This window comes from Folsomia candida, unplaced genomic scaffold (genome assembly GCF_002217175.1).
Source record: "Folsomia candida strain VU population unplaced genomic scaffold, ASM221717v1 Fcan01_Sc016, whole genome shotgun sequence".
Classification (NCBI taxonomy): Eukaryota; Metazoa; Arthropoda; class Collembola; order Entomobryomorpha; family Isotomidae; genus Folsomia; species Folsomia candida.
In genome coordinates this window covers 119,947-138,507 of record NW_019091208.1, presented here as the reverse complement: position 1 = coordinate 138,507, position 18,561 = coordinate 119,947, and the positions used below count along the sequence as shown (strand labels likewise).

At 37.1% G+C, this 18,561-nt stretch overlaps 1 protein-coding gene across 1 annotated transcript; it reads right to left on the bottom strand.

The window, feature by feature from the left end:
* Nucleotides 1-10,260: 10,260 nt before the first annotated feature.
* LOC118437736 (cytochrome P450 2F3-like) lies at nt 10,261-14,022 on the bottom strand. Its single transcript, XM_035857057.1, has 7 exons — nt 13,905-14,022; nt 13,383-13,506; nt 12,069-12,196; nt 11,358-11,637; nt 10,701-10,871; nt 10,315-10,391; nt 10,261-10,271 (listed from the first exon to the last, which is right to left on the bottom strand). Exons 1-7 carry the CDS (start codon nt 14,020-14,022, stop codon nt 10,261-10,263), a joined length of 909 nt encoding a protein of 302 aa, XP_035712950.1.
* Between the last annotated feature and the right edge of the window lie 4,539 nt (nt 14,023-18,561).

Sequence of the window (18,561 nt, the reverse complement as noted above, 5' to 3'; positions counted from 1 at the left end):
TTGTTAAAGCGTGTAAAATTCGAAAAATAGCAGCAATTTGAAAAAATTAAATTTGGGATGAAAATTCCGGCACATTCGAAAACACGTGCACTCTAGAAAGCTAAAAAATGTTTCTCGGCTAATTTCTGAGCATACACAGTTTAAAATTTGTCCAGCAAAACTCGGAAATGAAACCCTTATTAGCTCGCCCTGCGTAGCACGAGAGCTATTGAATTCCTCATGTCCGTCCGTCTGTCGGTTAACGACCTTTTTCCATCAATTGATGCTAATTAAAAATCCCCTTGACAATTATTGAATATGGTAGGCACACCATTGGTATTGAACAAACCGAATCGAATTTTTTAGTAAATAAATAGCACAGTTGATATCTAACAATCGGTAACACAAAATGATGCGAAATAATTGGGGGATGGGATGCATAACGCACCAATAATGCATACTACTCGGCGGATTTTATTAGACAATTTTGACATAAATTTTTCAAAATTATCGTTGATCGTTGGTAGGTAATTCTGCACCAGTGATGCAAAATTTTTGGACCATCCTCGATGCATAATAATTATTGATCTACTTTGTTGGATTTTTCTGCACCATTGGTGCAGAATTGCAAAAAATTATGTATCTATTTTGTTGCATTTTTCTGCACCTTTGGGGCAAGTTATAATCAAATCATTATTACAGGGTGAGCTACTTCTAACGTTACAACGGTTTACTTAAACTTTTCCAGGTCTTTCATGTGTAAAAATGACATTGATCTAGATACAATTTTAGTTTGTTCACAACAAAAAATAAGCTTACTTTTGTATTTTCATAATGCGCTGATTTCAGCGCGAGGCGCGAATTTTAAATTGTTTTCCAGCCACAACCTTAGTTCTTCAAAATCATCTGACTTTTCGAATTTTAGCGCAAATTAAAAAAATCAAAAACATTGTTTTGCGAGCGCCGATGGTGCGAGCACGTGGGGCGCAATTATGGTTTTGCCTAGGGCGCCACATTGCCTAGAACGGGGCCTGCAGTTGATGACAAATTCATAACCACGGCGGTAGAATTACATACATGCGTTTACGTTTTGGTTATATGTAATCGTAACCCCATTTCTAAGAGTGTACAGACATAAATATGTATAGGTAAGTAGACTACAGGTTAGTACAGGAAAATTTGACCAAAGTAAAACTGCAAGTTAAGTATTTCCAAGTATTTTGTAATGCAAATTTATTACAAAATTAGGAAACTTATTAGGAGTTAAACTATAAATGTATCCATGATCCAAGTTGATAACGAATGTTAAAATAAAACTACGATAAAATTTAGTAATTTACAAAATTATTGCATTTATGTAATTGTTAAGCACCACCACCACCTGTTTAGATAAATTTATTTTGCATGCGAAAAATGATAAAAAATTAAATTTTGCACAAATTGATGACTATTTATAGTGCACTTATTTTCAACTTATTTACTGCCCGTAGGCAAAACTATTACATATGTATGGAAAACCATGCGAATTTCATGAAACCATAAATACTATAAATAGTCTAGTTGTAACTTACTGCTTATTTTATGCATATGCACGTCACACTTTTACACGCTAAAATAACACGAAGCAATGTTGGTGTGTGTGATAAATTGGAGACAAATCGTCCCCAGGGGTGGGTACATATAGTACAGTATGCTGCAATTATTAAAGCAAGATACAATTTTCGAGTACTTGTCAACCATAATCGCTCCTCAGTGACATCGTAGGGCGATGGCTTAACATACGATTCGCGATTAATTGAGCTTTACTTATTAGGTGAGAAATTTATTGTAATTTTTCGATCACCTAAAACCGGATAATACAGGAGCAATGAAGGTTGGCAAGTACAGTCAGGAGCAAAATGATAGGCGATAATGTTTTTATTCCATAATTTTCACAATAATGAACTAAGTGACTTGAAATTCTGCACTAATATGTATAATGGAATTACTGACAATGGAGGTCTCCCAATGTATGCTCACAGATTTGGACGAAAGTAGTGTCAATCGACCACAAATATAATTAGTAGGAAATTTGCAAATGGAACTATCCGCCAATGCGCAGGTTTGGCGGAGATATTTGCACAAAAAGAGGAGAAAACGTACCAAAAGGCTGGCATATTTTTCATTTTCCAAATTTCCTGTGCATTTTTTCTGCTTTGAATGCAAATATCTCCGATAAACCTGCGTATTGGCAGATCATTCAATTTGCAAATTTGATACTAATTATATTTGTGATCGATTGACACTAATTTGTTCCAAATCTGTGAGCATACGTTGGGAGACCTCCATTCTTAGTTCATTAGTGTGAAAATTAAGTGATAAAAACTTTATCGCCTATCATTTTGCTCCTGACTGTATGTAGGTACATACGTACTTACATATTTTACCTATGTCTCGCTGGATTGAAAACTTTTCTAACGTGAAAATTCGAAAATTGGCCTTAGTCATCAAAATTTTCCCGTGGAAATTTAACGTTTTGAGAATGTTGTCATCTTTAAACTTGAATAATTAACAAAAAAGATCAGTCCCAAATCCTGATAACCAACGGTAATTTGTCGATTTTTCCCTTCGCAAAACATCCCATTGTAGCAAGACATTTATAACACTTTATTTCAAATATTCCAATTTTTAAGTTGAATTAATTTTGAATATTGGAAAATTTTTGAACAGCGACAAACATATGCGACAAGCATGTACGCACATCTATGACAGCCGATCTGTCAAAATGATTTTGTAAGGCTTCGGTGTCATAATGAATCCCACCTTCGATTCAAATCCTGGATTCGCAGCGGCATCATTGGGATCAAACTTTACTTGGAATCGTTGAAACATATTTGTCGTAAAGAGAAAAAGTGTGTCCCGCGCCAACGTTTCGCCGACACATTGACGTCTTCCGATCGAAAATGGGATTAGTGCTTCATGTTTCTTAAACGTTTGGCGTCCGAACTTAGAAATCGTTCTGGCCGGAAGTTTTCCGGATCACACCAGATTTTTCGATTGAAATGGATTCCGTACACCTTCGCCATGATGGACGTATTTTTTGGAAAGGCGTAACCCTTGTAGACCACGTCATACAGGGCGCGATGTCCAAGTCCCCCCGGAAAATGCAGGAGAAGCGGAGCGTTTCAGCGAGGAAGGCTTCAACGTAAGGGAGGCTATAAGATGCGACAAGGTTAAATTTGCGTGCGATTTTGAAAAATATTGCAAAAACTGGAAAGCAGTGTTTCATTTCTAAATTTCTGTGCATTTATGTACCTTGCTCTGTCAGACAAACTGCACAATCTTGAGGTTCCAACTACGTTGTCGATTTCCCTCTGCAACTTTTTCTGCACATCTGGAAATGTCGCCATGTACAGAAAGATCCAAGATGAGGTCGTCGCAGTTGTTTCCGTCCCAGCTTCAAACAGATCTTTGACAACTGCTAAGAGTTGGCGTTCTTAACATGACAGAACGAAAGTAATTAAGCAAATCCCAAAAAAATTAAACACCAGTAAACTGATAAATACCTCCAGAGATTTCAAAGATTTTTTCAAAGAAATCTTTGAAAAAAGCTGACTCGCGGTCGACACAGGAACTGATCTCTTTCAAACACACGTCGATAAAATCCCTGTCAAAATCTGGTATGATATGTAAAAACGTGTTCCTTGACCAATGGATACCTTTCTGCTTACCTTGAAAAGTCGTTAGAGATAAAGACCAAGTGTACTGTACAAATCCTTTTCGCGTCGATGTCACCGAATTTAATTTAAAAAATTGTAAATTGAATTCCTGGTGCAAGGATAAATATAACATAACGATTTTTGAAATATGTGCATCTAACCCCCCTCCAAAAATGGGGGAATAGAATTTGAAAAAATGAGAAAGTCAATGTATACAGCGTACAGTAAGAATTAGACATCGACTTGTATTTGACATTCTAATTCCCCCTTGAATACGAACATTTTTATGCATCACGAGTTTCAAAATTTGAAAATTCGCGGTTTTTTTACGTACATACAAATCCTCAAAAAACTCATGGTTCCCACACTTTGCAGTCTGACAACCTAATGCCAGATTTTTCTCCTTCGAAAGACGAACATTTTAAGCTTTTGTTGTCAGACTGCAAAGTGTGGGAACCATGAGTTTTTTTGGGTCAAAGTTTCTGGGGGAGGGACTTATTTTTGCAAGAGCCGTAACAAACTATTGTCACTCATGAGAAAATGAGACATATAATTGAAGTTATTAAAATTTGTGATGCTGAATTACCAATTCGCCCAAAATTTAAAACTTAAGCTTTTTTGAATTTATATTTCCGGTCAACAATTTGCAGGAAGTGACACGTGAGACAGACCACCATACGGCACTGTCGAATCGACAGTCAGCGGTGGTGGTGGATACCCACCAGAGTCCGAGTCTCACTCTGCTTCTGCTAAATATGGAAAAGAGTTTTGTAGTACGCTTGGTCTGGTTCAGCTCTAGAATATGTTTCTTTATGCACGAGAAGCGTTTCGGTCAATAACTTTTTCAGTTTTTCGACGTTATTTCTGAAACCCGTGAAGCCTTTGAATCCCAATTTTTCTAACCAGGGCCAAAATAAGACTATCCCACCATCCCCTGCGGCTTGTTCCAGTACCCTGAAATGTATGTAAAAAAATTCGTGAGACAGGCCTTGGTGGGTGGTGAGTAGCCAGACGCCACGATGTATGTAAATACTTAAATACTTAAATATAAGAAATTATCCAATTAAGGTATATTTAGCAACAGTCAGGGTTCACTGCTGAGGACATTAAATCCCAATCAACTCTGTATCCCTAAACAATTCTCGCACTCATCATGTTCCTTATGTATGTCCGTCAATTACGTGGCTTTAGCTTAAAGCCTATACAAAGGCAGCAACAAATATACAGTTCTCCCACCGGATGCGTTAACTAGCTGAGCTATAGAATAGTACAAATTTTTATTATTGTGTATTGATCTGAAAAGCAGTGTATAACTGATGATTCGCGACACTTGAATAAACCACAGGAAATAGTAAACAGTAAGCAGCTCTCAGAATAGCAGCAATAAATATGTATGCTAAAATAAAAGCTAAAATGTTACTCTGGATTTAGCATAATTTTCTTAATATTGAATTGAGGGTGGAGTTACCTTTCAAAAGGAAGACTACGTTTAGGAATGCATATAACGGATAAATTTAAATTATTTTTTTTAAATCAAGTTTTTATCTTATATATTGCTGAAGAATTATTTCTCTGTGACGAGAAATCTCCTGCTCTCGTACATATAACTCGTGATGTAAATGAGGCCAAACTATGTCTTTTTTGTCCCGCAGAGATACATATTTGCTCTACAAAAGTAGCAGCCTACTTACTCCGTCAATTGCTTGGATAGCGCCAATATTTTTGGATCGTCGTGTTTATACCGGTGTCCTGACATGATCATCCATAACGAATTTACCACAGCGACGCTCATCTTGACCTTAATGTCGGAGATTACTTGACCCTCCGTGGATTTCATCCAGTCCAATAGCTCTTTAAGCTCGTCCATGATCAGGGCTTCCATGGTGCTCTTGCCAAAACCGAAATCCCGCAATTGGCGAATTGTAAAACGGCGGAGTTCTTCCCACGGCCTCCCTTCGCTGTTTATGATGCCTTGGAAATTTATGAAAATAATTGATAGATTTGTGCAGATACATAATATGTAAATTTTCGCTTTTAAGAATAATGTTAACTTTTTAAAAATACAAAAGCACAGTCTGAATCATATATTAAGAAAACTGCTAATTGCGGAGTCATTTTTACACTCTTGCAAGTTAACGTTATCCTGGATTTAATTAAGTTTGCGTAATATATGGAATTCAATCTTAGCATTTATTTTTTGCATTCTGCTAATTAACACTCACCGTGAGGTTGTCCAGTTGAATACAAATCAGTAATTAACATATCTCCGCCGATATTGAAACACCCGGCGAAAGCTGGTTCTTGGGAGAAGATATCCTTCACCATATTGTAGTCGGAGATAACGTACACCTGTAAATAAATTTATAGGAGTGAATGGAATTTTTTTCTTTCAACATTTTCTTGGAAACTGGGAAAAGAGGTTAAGGAACAGCTCACAAAATAGAATTAATAAGTATGAATAGATTAATTGCGTAATATCTAGTTTTGGTAGATTAAGGGAACGTCCATATATTACGTCATCATTTTAGTACGTGGGTGGTTTTGGTGTTCTTATGTTCCCCATGTTAAAATTCCCTATACCTTAATGTTTACGTTAGGTGGGTGGGTGCCACAAACTAAATTTTTTGATGACATAATATATGGATGGCTTCTTAAATTGTACATTATGTAATTTTGATTGGCCGCCCTGGACACGACGAGCATTTGGGAATCTTCCCTTGTAAGATTAATTGCATGCATACATATGCACATGTCCATGCATGCGTTGTAGCGTTAAGAGTCACCGATGCTGATATGACCTATTTAAGCTTAATACATTGGGCGAAGTAAGAAATGAAGTGAAATGGAATGAGCTTGAAAGAAAATGACTGAAAATGTTTACTCATGAGCAGACTCCCTTACTCAACTGATAATAATACATTGTCCATCATGACGATCACAATAATCCCACCATCCGCAACCAACCTGGACGAAATGTTAAAAATTTCAACACATTAAAAATACGAACACAATTCTCCTAAAATAAAGTTTTGAATTTTGAACCTGAAATTTTTCCAGTTTTTTTTTCAAATTTAAGAAGTGTACCTGATGTAATTTAGGCTATTTTTTGATGCCGTGGTGCATGATGCTCGCCCATAAGTTTGGCCAAGCAGGAGCACATGCACCACGGCATCAAAAAATAACCTAAATTCAGGGATGGGCAATCCCAGGATTACTTTAATCAGATTAAGTAATCAGATTACATTGAATGTAATCCGTAATCCAGTAATCCACGAAAAATTCACATTTTAAAGTAATCCGTAGTCCGTAATCCTAACTAGGTCTGGAAATTACATGTAATCCGTAATCCCCAATTTACGAGATTGGAAAATGTAATCAGATTACGGATTACTTTGCTGGATTACTTTGCTCCTGTAAACGGCATGACAGCTCCATCTCGCAACTTCTCCAGAGTCTGAGTCACTTGCTGAACTTGAGTGCTTAAACTACCTTCTGGATTTTTCAGCAGAGTTGCAAATTTTAGAGAATTTTGGAACAATTAAGAGGGGTTTATTTACTATAACACAGTTTTGTCTGCCCGAAGAAACCGACTGTCAGATGAATCATTCAAAGCTCTTCTTTTTTGAACTTATCATCATCATGAAATATAAGTGTGACGCTATTCAGAATAAACCGTTGCGAACGAAATGTAGCAAAGGGGTGGAGCGAGACGGTCACGCGGTCATGGAATGCCAAAACTATATCTAGATTTTAGTTTTGAAATCCCGCCTAAAACGACGTCTAAAAGTATCAAGACAAAAATTCGACATTTTCGACCTTGGCGTCGTCGACACGGTCACTCGGTCATATGACGTCAAAACTATTTAGATTTTTGTAATTTTCGCCAGAAACTACGTCTAAAACGGCCAAAACAAAAAATTCGACACGTTTTACCCGTGGCGCCGTGACCTTATGACCTACAATTCTCATCTTCGAACTCATCCGTACCTCAAAAATTAGAAACCCGTTGGCGAAAACCGCTTGTTGAAAACCGTTCTAAAGTTATCGTGGAGACAGACCGGCGGACAACACTTTTCCATAAAGGGATTTCGCTTCTCTTCACCCTTTTAATACATAAATATAGATTTTTGTAATCCAGATAATAATCCGTAATCTGATTACTGTAATCCGTAATCCGTAATCCACGACATTAATTTATCCCAGTAATCCAACAAGTAATCCACATTATTTCAGGAACAAAGTAATCCCAATCCAGTAATCTCCTGATAATTTTTAAATTAATTAATCTGTAATCCGTAATCCATCGAAATTGTTGGGATTGCCCATCCCTGCCTAAATTACATCAGGTACACTTTTTAAATTTGAAAAAACTGAAAAAATTTCAGGTTCAAAATTCAAAACTTTATTTTAGGAGAATTGTGTTCGTATTTCTAATGTGTTGAAATTTTTAACATTTCGTCCACGTTGGTTGCGGATGGTGGGATTATCGTGATCGTCATGATTAGACATGCACCGAGTACTCGGCGCTACCGAGTACTCGGCGCTACCGAGTACTCGGCAGGTTTTGGCCGTGTTCTCACTACTCGGACTCGGCCGAGTATTTTTGCGTGCTCGGCCGAGTATTTCTTAAATTTTTATATGCATCCAGTATCACTTTACCTGGTACTTACACCGAGCAGTTCAAATTATCCATCATGTGATTTTTCCAATCAACATCAAGCTTACTTGAAAAATACACCAATGAAATTTGTTAATTCTATCGGGTAATCAACTTTAATCGAAATGCTGGAAACGGAATAAGAATCAGTAGCTTCACATGATTCCGTCCATCAGTTCTCAAAATAAATGTACTAGTAATTAAATATTATGTAAACAATGATTTTTTTGATGATGTTTTTGACAATTTACTCGGTGGGCGAGCCTTGCTCGGTACTCGATTGCCGAGGTTTGCTCGGTGTTCGGCAAACGAGCAGAAACGAGTACTCGGCAAAAATATAACCGAGTACTCGGTGCTCGGCCGAGTCGACTTTTTCGGTACTCGGTGCATGTCTAGTCATGATGGACAATGTATTATTTATTATCAGTTGAGTAAGGGAGTCTGCTCATGGGGATGACTAACTTTTGAATGCAAACAAAAATTGACCATGTACATAAAAAATATAGCCTTCTGGTAAAGTTGCTTACTCAGTTCCTGCCATGGAAATGGAATAAATGTCTCCGTCAGCGCCTTTGCGGGACTCTGCCGTAATGCAACGAAGCAACCCTCAAATTTTGGTCGTTCATGTACTACATGACTCAAACGCCACGTGGGAGCAATCATAAGGGTTCGTATTTTTGAAGTTGCTTCAAAAAATTATATAAAATACGAACTTGTAAGAAAATGTTGGTGTAAGGTCTCAGGTCATGACCGTGAAGGTCACAGGTCACATGGACGACAAATGTGTCCGCTTTACCCCCCTCAAATATGGTGTCATTCGAAAGATAATCTCAAGGGCTTCAACTTTAGTCCTTATCGCTTATGCTCTCCGACCACACCCAAGGCCTGTGGGAGTGGTTAAAGTTTGCAGCAATTTCTTACAAATAAATATTGAAGAAACCTTTTCAAGGAAGCAAAGCAGACGAAAACCAAGTAGGGAACAAAACTAACCATCATCATTTCCATTTGGTTGGGCTGTTGCTGCAATGCTGTTCTGAGGGTTTGGCTAAAAAAAGTTACATTGCTGACGGTTTGGTTTGAGTTTATGTGCATTTTCTATACCTATTGTGTTTGAAAACGAGTCATTGTGTTTGATCAAACGATCATCATTTGGCAGTAGTCGTATCCGAGTGAAATTAGCCGAGTTGAGACCAGCGGAACTGGATGAAAGATGGTGCTCCAGTCTACTGTGGGGAATTACGGCCATCAATTCTGATATTTTTTGTGGAAATTATCAAAATATGAGAATTTTCAAAATTTTTATTACACTTTTTTTTAATTAATTGGAAATAAAATGATGCTCTGTTGAAATTTTTGTCTGCGGGATACGCCACCTCGAAACAATTCCCCCGTGTATTCACAGTTTTATTTGGGGGAAGGGACGATGAGACCGTATTGATCAAACAGTTTTATAAAATAATTTTGACTTTGTCATGACTTTTTGTTGCACAAGCATTTTCCATCATACATACATACATACGATAATTTCATATTCATAAATTGTTTCATAACGTGTCATTGCCCATGCCCAATATCTCAAATCATTAATTTACATACAGTTAAAACCTTAAATTATCAGTTAAAAATTATATCGTTATTCAAAATAAGTAAAATTATTCACGGCGACAACAGAAACCCTTAAAAATACAACAGTGGAACCTTTTTGTTCAAGCTACGTTGACTTATATCCTAAAAAATCAAGCCAAAAATTAGGAATCACATTTCGCTTATCATCCCGTTGAATGGCCTCCTTGAAGAAAAATATTGGACATCAAAATACCCACGATCGCCTTCCTTTTCGTGGAGGAAAAGGTGAGACAAAATTTATGCAAAAAGTGGCCATTCAACGAAAATATAGGGGCCACGTGATTCGTTTTTTTACTTGATTCAACTCTTTCCTGATAATGGAACAAAAAGTTTCATTATCAGTTAAGTAAATACCTCCGACATCTTTGAAAAAGGCGGAACTGGGGTCCTCACAGGTGTTGATCTCTTTAAGAAACACGTCTATAAAGTCCCTGTAAACATTTGGAATATATTAATCCCTTAAAAAGATTTGTAACCATTAATTCATTAGTGAAAGAAACTATCGTCAAGCCATATATGCACCCCGTTCGGGGCCGATTATGTATTACCGTGTTAGGGGAAACAAGTTTACGAAGTTTACTTGTTCGTAAACTTCGTAACGCAAAGGGGGGTGGGTGGGGGGTCGGCCCAATGATATCGTGCCTATGTGACACATGTTAAAGGTGGTGGGCGGGTGTCCAGAAAACCAAAAATTTGCGTTATGAAGTTTAAGAACGTCCCCTTATTAAGAGTGTGTGTACCTGGAAAAATCCGTTACACATGTTTCTTTATGCTCCTGGACCGTCTGGGTGAGCAGGTTTCTCATTCTATCGGTGTAGTTTCGGAATGCGGTGAAGCCTTTGTATCCCAATTTTTCTAACCAGGGCCAAAACAGAACTATGCCACCACCTTTCGCGGCCAATTCAAGGACTCTGAAATGTATTGAAATTAAATACAAATCATCAAACGTACCTAGTTCACATGAACAAGTGTAAATAATTTGGGGGAGGATTTAATGGTTAATTATTCCTGATTTTATTTCATCGTAAGAATGGCACTCAGCATCAAAAGGCCATAATCCATTGGATTGTGGCTTGTGGTTAAAATTAGAGATCCAAGTATATTCTAAATTAGCGTTTAAGCCCGTCTCCCGCCGGGCGACGGGTTGATATGATGTTTATGAAAATTAAGTAGGATTGTTCGTAATCTTTTTCATCTTTTTCATCCATATCCAGTATCTTTTTCATCCATAAAAATTTCTAACAAATAGGTAAACTATTTTGTGATTTAACACCAGAAATGCTTGTGCTGTAACTAATGGTCCCACTATGTAGATAGGTAATAAATGCTCGTTACTACCAGGGCTGGGAGAGTCACATATGTTTATACTCCAGTCGGTAATGATATTTATAACTTACTCTGCCAATTGTTCCGACAAGGCCAATATTTTTGGGTCATCGTGTTTGTACCGGTGTCCCGAAATGATCATCCACAACGAATTGACCATAGCGACGGTCATCTTGTCCTTGATGTCTGAGATGACTTGACCCTCCGTGGATTTCATCCAGTCCAATAGCTCCTTAAGCTCGTCCATGATCAGAGCTTCCATGGTGCTCTTGCCAAAACCGAACTCCCGCAATTGGCGAATTGTAAACCGGCGGAGTTCCTCCCACCGCTTTCCTTCCGAATTTATGATACCTTCTCAAGAAATAATTTATATAGCAAATTGACATGTTGTTGATGCAGTCATACCAGTTCGCTGCCATTCATTTGACGGATTTTGATAATGAATTAGAGTTAATGAAAATTAATTTCGTGTAATTTGAATAAAAATGACTGGAAGATTCCTTCATCTGAGATAAATTAGAGCCAATGAATGGATTTCCCCCTCTTTTTATCACACATAGGGCGAAATGAGAAATAAAGCCCGATGAAGTGAAATGAAATGAGTTCGAAAGAAAATTAGTAAATATGCATGACAATTTTTAGAAATGAATTGGGATGAATGAATTTTGAATGAAAACAATTTTTTGAACAGGTATGGATGCAATTGGCATATATCTATTTTTGCATATGGTAACATGCATATATTGATACATTTTGCATTAGTCCATTTGCATAATCCATACCGTGGAGTTGTCCATTCGTATACAAATCAGTAATCAGACTATCACCACCGAGCTTGAAACGACCGGCGAAAGCTGGTTCCTGAGAGAACATGTCCTTCAGAATTTTAAAGTCGGAGATCACGTAAACTCTGAAAATTACGGAGTGAACATTTTAACAAATTTTTTTAACCTGTATGAAAATATTTGCAGCTTTCCTGCCAAAAATTGGCCAGGTCTTGTGCTGAAACACTGCTTACAGTGAGCAGTGTTTACATACAGGGTGGTTTAAATGTCAAGCTAATATGGCAAATTTTTCAATGGGAAAAATTCGTTTAGTTACAGAAATATTGTCTCAAATTCAAAATTCTAGCAATCTTGTCATCAGAGTGCCACAATTTTTGGTAATAAAATAAGACGTAGTAACGTTAGAAGTAGCTCGTCCTGTAATACTTCGGTGACAACATTAGTTGGTACATAAACTTCTGCACCAATGGTGCAAAATAAATGGACAAAAAATGCATGATTTTGATAGAATTTTACAACGGTGGTAGAAAATAATGCGGAGAAAATAAATGCATAATTTTCGTGGGGTTTTGCACCAATGGTGGAGAATAAGCGGGAAAAATACACGCATAAATTTTACATGATTTCGACTTTTTTAGGCCCCTTTCCTCGGGATGTATTTCTGTGGGTTATTCTGCACTTTTGGTGCGTATTGAATCAATTCTCCCAATTGTTTGGCACCATTTTGTGTGTCGCTTGTTCGATACGAAACGTGCTATTAATTTCCTAAAAAATTGACATGTGCCTACTTAATTAGCATCAATTGATGCAAAAAACTCATTAACAGACAGACGGACAGACAGACGGACAGACAGACGGACAGACAGACGGACAGACAGACGGACAGACAGACGGACAGACAGACGGACAGACAGACGGACAGACAGACGGACAGGAGGAATTCAATAGCTCTAATGTAAGCAGGACGAGCTAATAATTAGTAGAAATAAATAAAAATATAAATGCCAATCCCAAATGTTGTAATTAATGGAGATTTAGCGACTTTTCCCACTGCAAAATTTGTTCTTGGTTTAAACCACGCTGTACATGATTATGCATAATTGTGTAGAATTGTTCATAATTATACACAAACGATTCTGAAGCATGGACTGGGAAGAAATTTTCTACATAATTCTACAAAGTTTTACTGCAAGAACTTAAGCTGCGATGGGTGTGGGTTTCGAATAACAAAACTACGGGATTTTTCTTTCCTAGGTAACAAAACATAAGCTAAAAAATATACACTTAGGTCCGTCGAAGTATTTAGCTTACTTAGTTCCCGCCATAGAAATGGAGTAAATATCTCCGTACTGCTCCGCCCACTTGGGCGGGAAGAGGAAAGGGTTTGTCCTACTGAGTTGTAATATGTTTCCAAGAAACGGGAGTCCACGAGGTCCTTGGTACACAAAATTTAATAAAAACAGAATTTATTTAAATCCAGCGGATAATGTTTTTCGTTTGTCCTATTAAAAAATTATGTCACGTTTTTTGAAGGTAAGTGCACTCTTTAAAGTCCGAAAATTGCATATTTATCGGGTAGCATACATGTCGTTTACATAAAGGTCGTTACATAATTGTCGTTACATAAACGTCGTTTACATATTTGTCGTATCACCATGAATTTAGTAAACTACAACCTACACTAACTTCAGAGTAAATTTTGCTTCTAATAAAGTCAACGTTTACTCTGGATTTCGTATAGTTTACTCACTTTAATAGGATCTTGAGCGCATTTACAATTTACGGTTTCATGAAATTTGCATACTTTTCCGTAAAACTAAGTATGTAACTCACCTGGCGGAAATTTTCCCTTCAATTCGAACGAATTTTTATTTTTCCTCCTCCCACACAAAACATAGTATCCGACCGCCCCCACCAACGCGACGATAAAGATAAACGGAATAGTAATCATAGCTTTTGCCAAAGAAGCTAGACTAAATTTTTTAGAATGGTATCCAAATTTTGGAAATTATGACTATTCAGAAATATGTAAAGTGCGTAGTTATGATCGGATAATTTGCAAATATTTATAATGCGCTGACAAGGCGAATAAATTGAGAAGAATGAGATCTCTTACTGCGAGAGAAGATAAAGATACCAATCTATATTTATATGGAGTCAAATACATTAATTTTTTTAAATTAGTGGTTCTTTCAGTACTTAATCTATTGGTGCAGACAGACGTCAGACGTGGTCATGTCAACCTATTTATAAGGAAAAGTCTACTCGGACTGGACAATAATTATATTCATGAATACGTAAATGCACAGCACGATTAGAAATATATTCATATTTATTATTAAGTACCTTCAGCTACTTTATGTGAAGCCTTTGCCCGTCTGTCTGTCTGTCTGTCCGTCTGTCAGCAGGATTACGGGAGAAGAAGATTACGGATCAAGATAATCGAAATCTGTTTTCGACATTATACATAGGACCCCAGGGGGAGGATCATATCAACTTTTGGGGCCAATCGGACCACACCCCCTGGGCGCCAGGGGGTGTGGTCGGGGCAAAATGAGATTTTTTGAAAAATTTAATGTATGCTTGAGACACAGTTAAATAAAGTGCTCCTTACTTGTGCCGCACCCCTCCCACCCAGGGGGTGTGGTCGGGGCAAAATGAGATTTTTACAAAGGTTGAATCTATATATAGATCAAATGCATAAATATGTACGCAGGCCCCGTTTTAGGCACAGGCGAGCTAGGCAACCGCCTAGGGCGCTAATTTAATTGGGTGCTGGTGGTTGCCCGTGTACACTAGATAAAAACACATTTGTGGAGTTTTATAATTTACTTATCATTCAAAACAACGTATAAAAAATCGGTAAAACGTATTCTAGTTTTTAACAAATTAAAAATATTATTTCAAAAGTGCTAATTTCTGCAAATGCAATTAGTGCAATAGCCAAATTTGTATAAAAGTATATAATAAGAGAGAAAAATTCCGAATATGCGATCATGTTCGGGCGCACATTATCTTTTTGCCTAGGGCGCCACATACCCTTGAACGGGGCCTGTATGTACGTTGAGGGGCCTATAAATGCAATGTCAATATAAGTACACTTATTTATTTAACGTACATATGAATATAAATATGTGCACTTCAAATAAATTGGACACAATTCATCACCCGCAGAGATACAGGGTTTGGCACGTACGTGGATACGAATTTGACCTTGAATAACCCCAGCACGGTTTGTCGCAGCGGGTCAAAATTTTGAAAAGACGAGCATGTTATCCACAGACACGTGTGTGCAAAAATTCAACTCTCTACTTTCGAAAATGCCTCCCCCACAGCCCCCAGACGTTGAAACAGTCATTTTAACTTTTTCCAAACTCGGTGTAAAAAATTCGGTCTCCGCAGAAAAATGTGTTTTCAAGTATTCGACCCCAAATAAGTTCATTTGACTTATATCTCGGGATTGTACAGGTAATTCACTATTCAAAATGATTTTTATCCCCAATCTAGCTTCAAGGTCCTTTGCATAATCTGAGTTCAACTTTACCGTCTGGGAAGACGCTATGTCATGATGAAAAATCACCTTAATTATTTTTTTACCGTGCAATTTAGGAAAATGTTATTCTGTTTCTTCAAAATCTTAATTTCTCTTTTCACTCAACGCTTAGATACCCCAACCTTACGGAAACTTTCCCTTTGGGTCAGTGGAGTGTCTCTTGAGGTCTAGAGGTCACTTTTCCTAAGCACGGCGGAATTAACACTTTTTTGCCTTCCTAGAGGGGGTGGTGGTTGCCCTTAGCTCAAAGTTTCTGGCTTTTCACCTATGTTTTTCAATACCAGATTGACTCTAGATTTCGAAAATGTTTTCCCTTCGCTTTTAAGATGTTCTGTTATTAGGCTAGACGAGTATTTAAGTTTGCAACGAGTTTTTATGACTCTCTCGACGTCTGGGGGCTGTGGGGGAGCCAGTTTTGAAATTAGAGAGTTGGACTTTTACACACACTCATCTGAGGATAACATGCTCGTCTGTTCAAAATTTTGACCGGCTGCGACAAACCGTTCCGGGTTTATTCAATGTCAAATTCGTATCCACGTACGTGCCAAACCTTTCTGTACTATATAAATACATACCGTAAAAACTCAAATAGTAGCCCTTGCTCAAATAGTAGCCCTGCCCAAATAGTAGCCGTGCTCAAATAATAGCCTTATTCGAATTATAGATGTTCGTCAATTTCCAATGTACATTCATACAACCAGACATCTCCTAGCCAGCTCATTTAAGTAATTAAATCACAATTAAATTTAATCTCAGTTATACAAAATAGAATTGAGCACGAAATTCGGCTCATCGGAGAAATTATTAAAATTAAGAGCAGGTCTAACCTATAGAATTGTCATCTAATACGAATCTAAGGGAGAATTTTGTGCTGTTATTAAAATTTAATTTGAGTTTGATTCTGGAAACAAAATTACAATAGCTGTTTGCAAATAGTAGCCGTGCATCTTTTCATAATTTTAAAAATAGTGACCGTGCCCAAGTAGTAGCCTTGCTCAAATAGTAGCCGGGTCGCAGCCACCGATTTTTTAAATAGTAGACCCCGGCTACTATTTGAGTTTTTACGGTAGTACCACAGTTTAGTGGAGGAAAATTTGACCAAAGTAAAACTGCAAGTTAAGTATTTCTAAGTAAGTATTTTGTATTAAATTTGTATTAAGTATTTTGCAATAAAAATTTATTACAAAATTAGGAAACTTATTAGGGACTAGACCACAAATGTATGTACAATCCAAGCTTATAACGAATGTTAAAATAAAACTACGATAAAATTTACCAAATTACAAAATTATTGCATTTATGTAATTTTAATGCACCACCACCATCTATATAAATTTATTTTGCATGCGAAAAATGATGAAAAAATTTACCTAATCTAACCTAACTAACCTATCCTAACCTCAATTTTTCACAATTGATGACTATTTGTACTGGACTTATGGCAAGCTCATCTTCTCAACTCATTTACTGCCCGTTGGCAAAACTATTGCATATGTATGGAATATGTACCATGCGAATTCCACGAAACCATAAACAAGTAGTTTAGTTGTAACTTACTGATTATTTTATGCATATGTACGTCCCACTTTTACACGTTAAAATAACACGAAGCAATACTCGTACGTGTGATAATTTGAAGATGAATCGTCCCCAGCGGTAGGTTCACTATGGTGCAATCTTTGCACTGCTAAAATTAAAGAAAGGTAGAATTTTTGAGTACTTGTCAACCATCATCCCTCCTCAGTGCCTTCGTAGGGCGATGGCTTAACATACGATTCTCGATTAATTGAGCCTTACCTGTAAGGTGAGAAATTCATTGTAATGTTTCCATCACCTAAAACCGGACGACGTAATACAGGAGCGATGAAGGTTGAGAAGTACTCAAAAATTATACTTTTTCATTTTTTAAAAATTTCGTCTACAAATTTTTTTTTGCTTTGAATGGCATTTATTTAATTTTTTATACACTCAAAATAATCTAGTGTCAATCCAGCGCGGTGAAGTCACATATAGACACCGCGCGGTGTTAATTGCCCGCATCAACACCGCGTGGTGTCTATATGTGACAACACCGCACTGGATTGACACCAGATTATTTTGAGTGTACGTAACCATTGTATCTTCATATTCAAAGATTGTCAGTCCTACATAAATAGGGCAAACATATGTATACAAATCAAATTAATACTGCAATTTTTTGAGCACCCAAATTATGCTTGAGAAACAAAAATTTCTACGGAATTTGACATTGTTTGAGGCTGTCGCACACTCCTCCGGGTTTTGATTAGAGACGCTCGTTACAAACGCTTGTAGCTGGAAATTAAAAAATTGTGAGGTAGATAAACAATAAAATAACAATTTTGGGTTTGATCACTGTGATCGTCTTGATGACCTTTCTTCTTGGGTCGATTTATATCAAAAAGAGTGATAATAATGAAAACCGGAATCTGTTCAGACACAAAAAAAACTTTGATTTGTACTTATAAGATTCTAAGCGTTTGAAGAGATGATTTTCATGAATACAACGATACCACTAATTACTTCGCCCCCTCGCTGAGTGCGAGGAGCTCAAAGTTGGAAAAAATCACGATTTTTAGCACAGAGACGGGTTAATATTTTTGAAAGCGGTTTTCGCCAAAAATTTCTTAATTTTGTTCCCTACAACCATTTTCGACCGATTTTCGAAATTCGCAAAGCGAATTTCGCGATTTCAAGCGTCCAGAATTTAACACAGTGGTTCACTGGGAGCTAACATAGCGATAGATTGGTAAGAACTTAAAAATACTCTTACGTGTCTGGAACATCAGGGAGTGGTGATATACCAGACAAAGTATATATATTCCGAAACCTCCCGCCAAATCTTTCCAACGATACCCCAATTATGGGGTAATGTGAGATTTTACTAATTCATACCTTTACATATTTCAAAATCGGGAA

Bases quoted from the DNA above. Each gene is read 5' to 3' on its own strand.
- LOC118437736 (XM_035857057.1), bottom strand. From the start codon at position 14,022: ATGATTACTATTCCGTTTATCTTTATCGTCGCGTTGGTGGGGGCGGTC. The intron at 12,197-13,382 runs GTAAGCTAAATA...CGTAATTTTCAG, and splicing joins ATTTCTATGGCGGGAACTAA to AGTTTACGTGATCTCCGACT. The intron at 10,392-10,700 runs GTACACACACTC...AAATGTTTACAG, and splicing joins TGTGTAACGGATTTTTCCAG to GGACTTTATAGACGTGTTTC.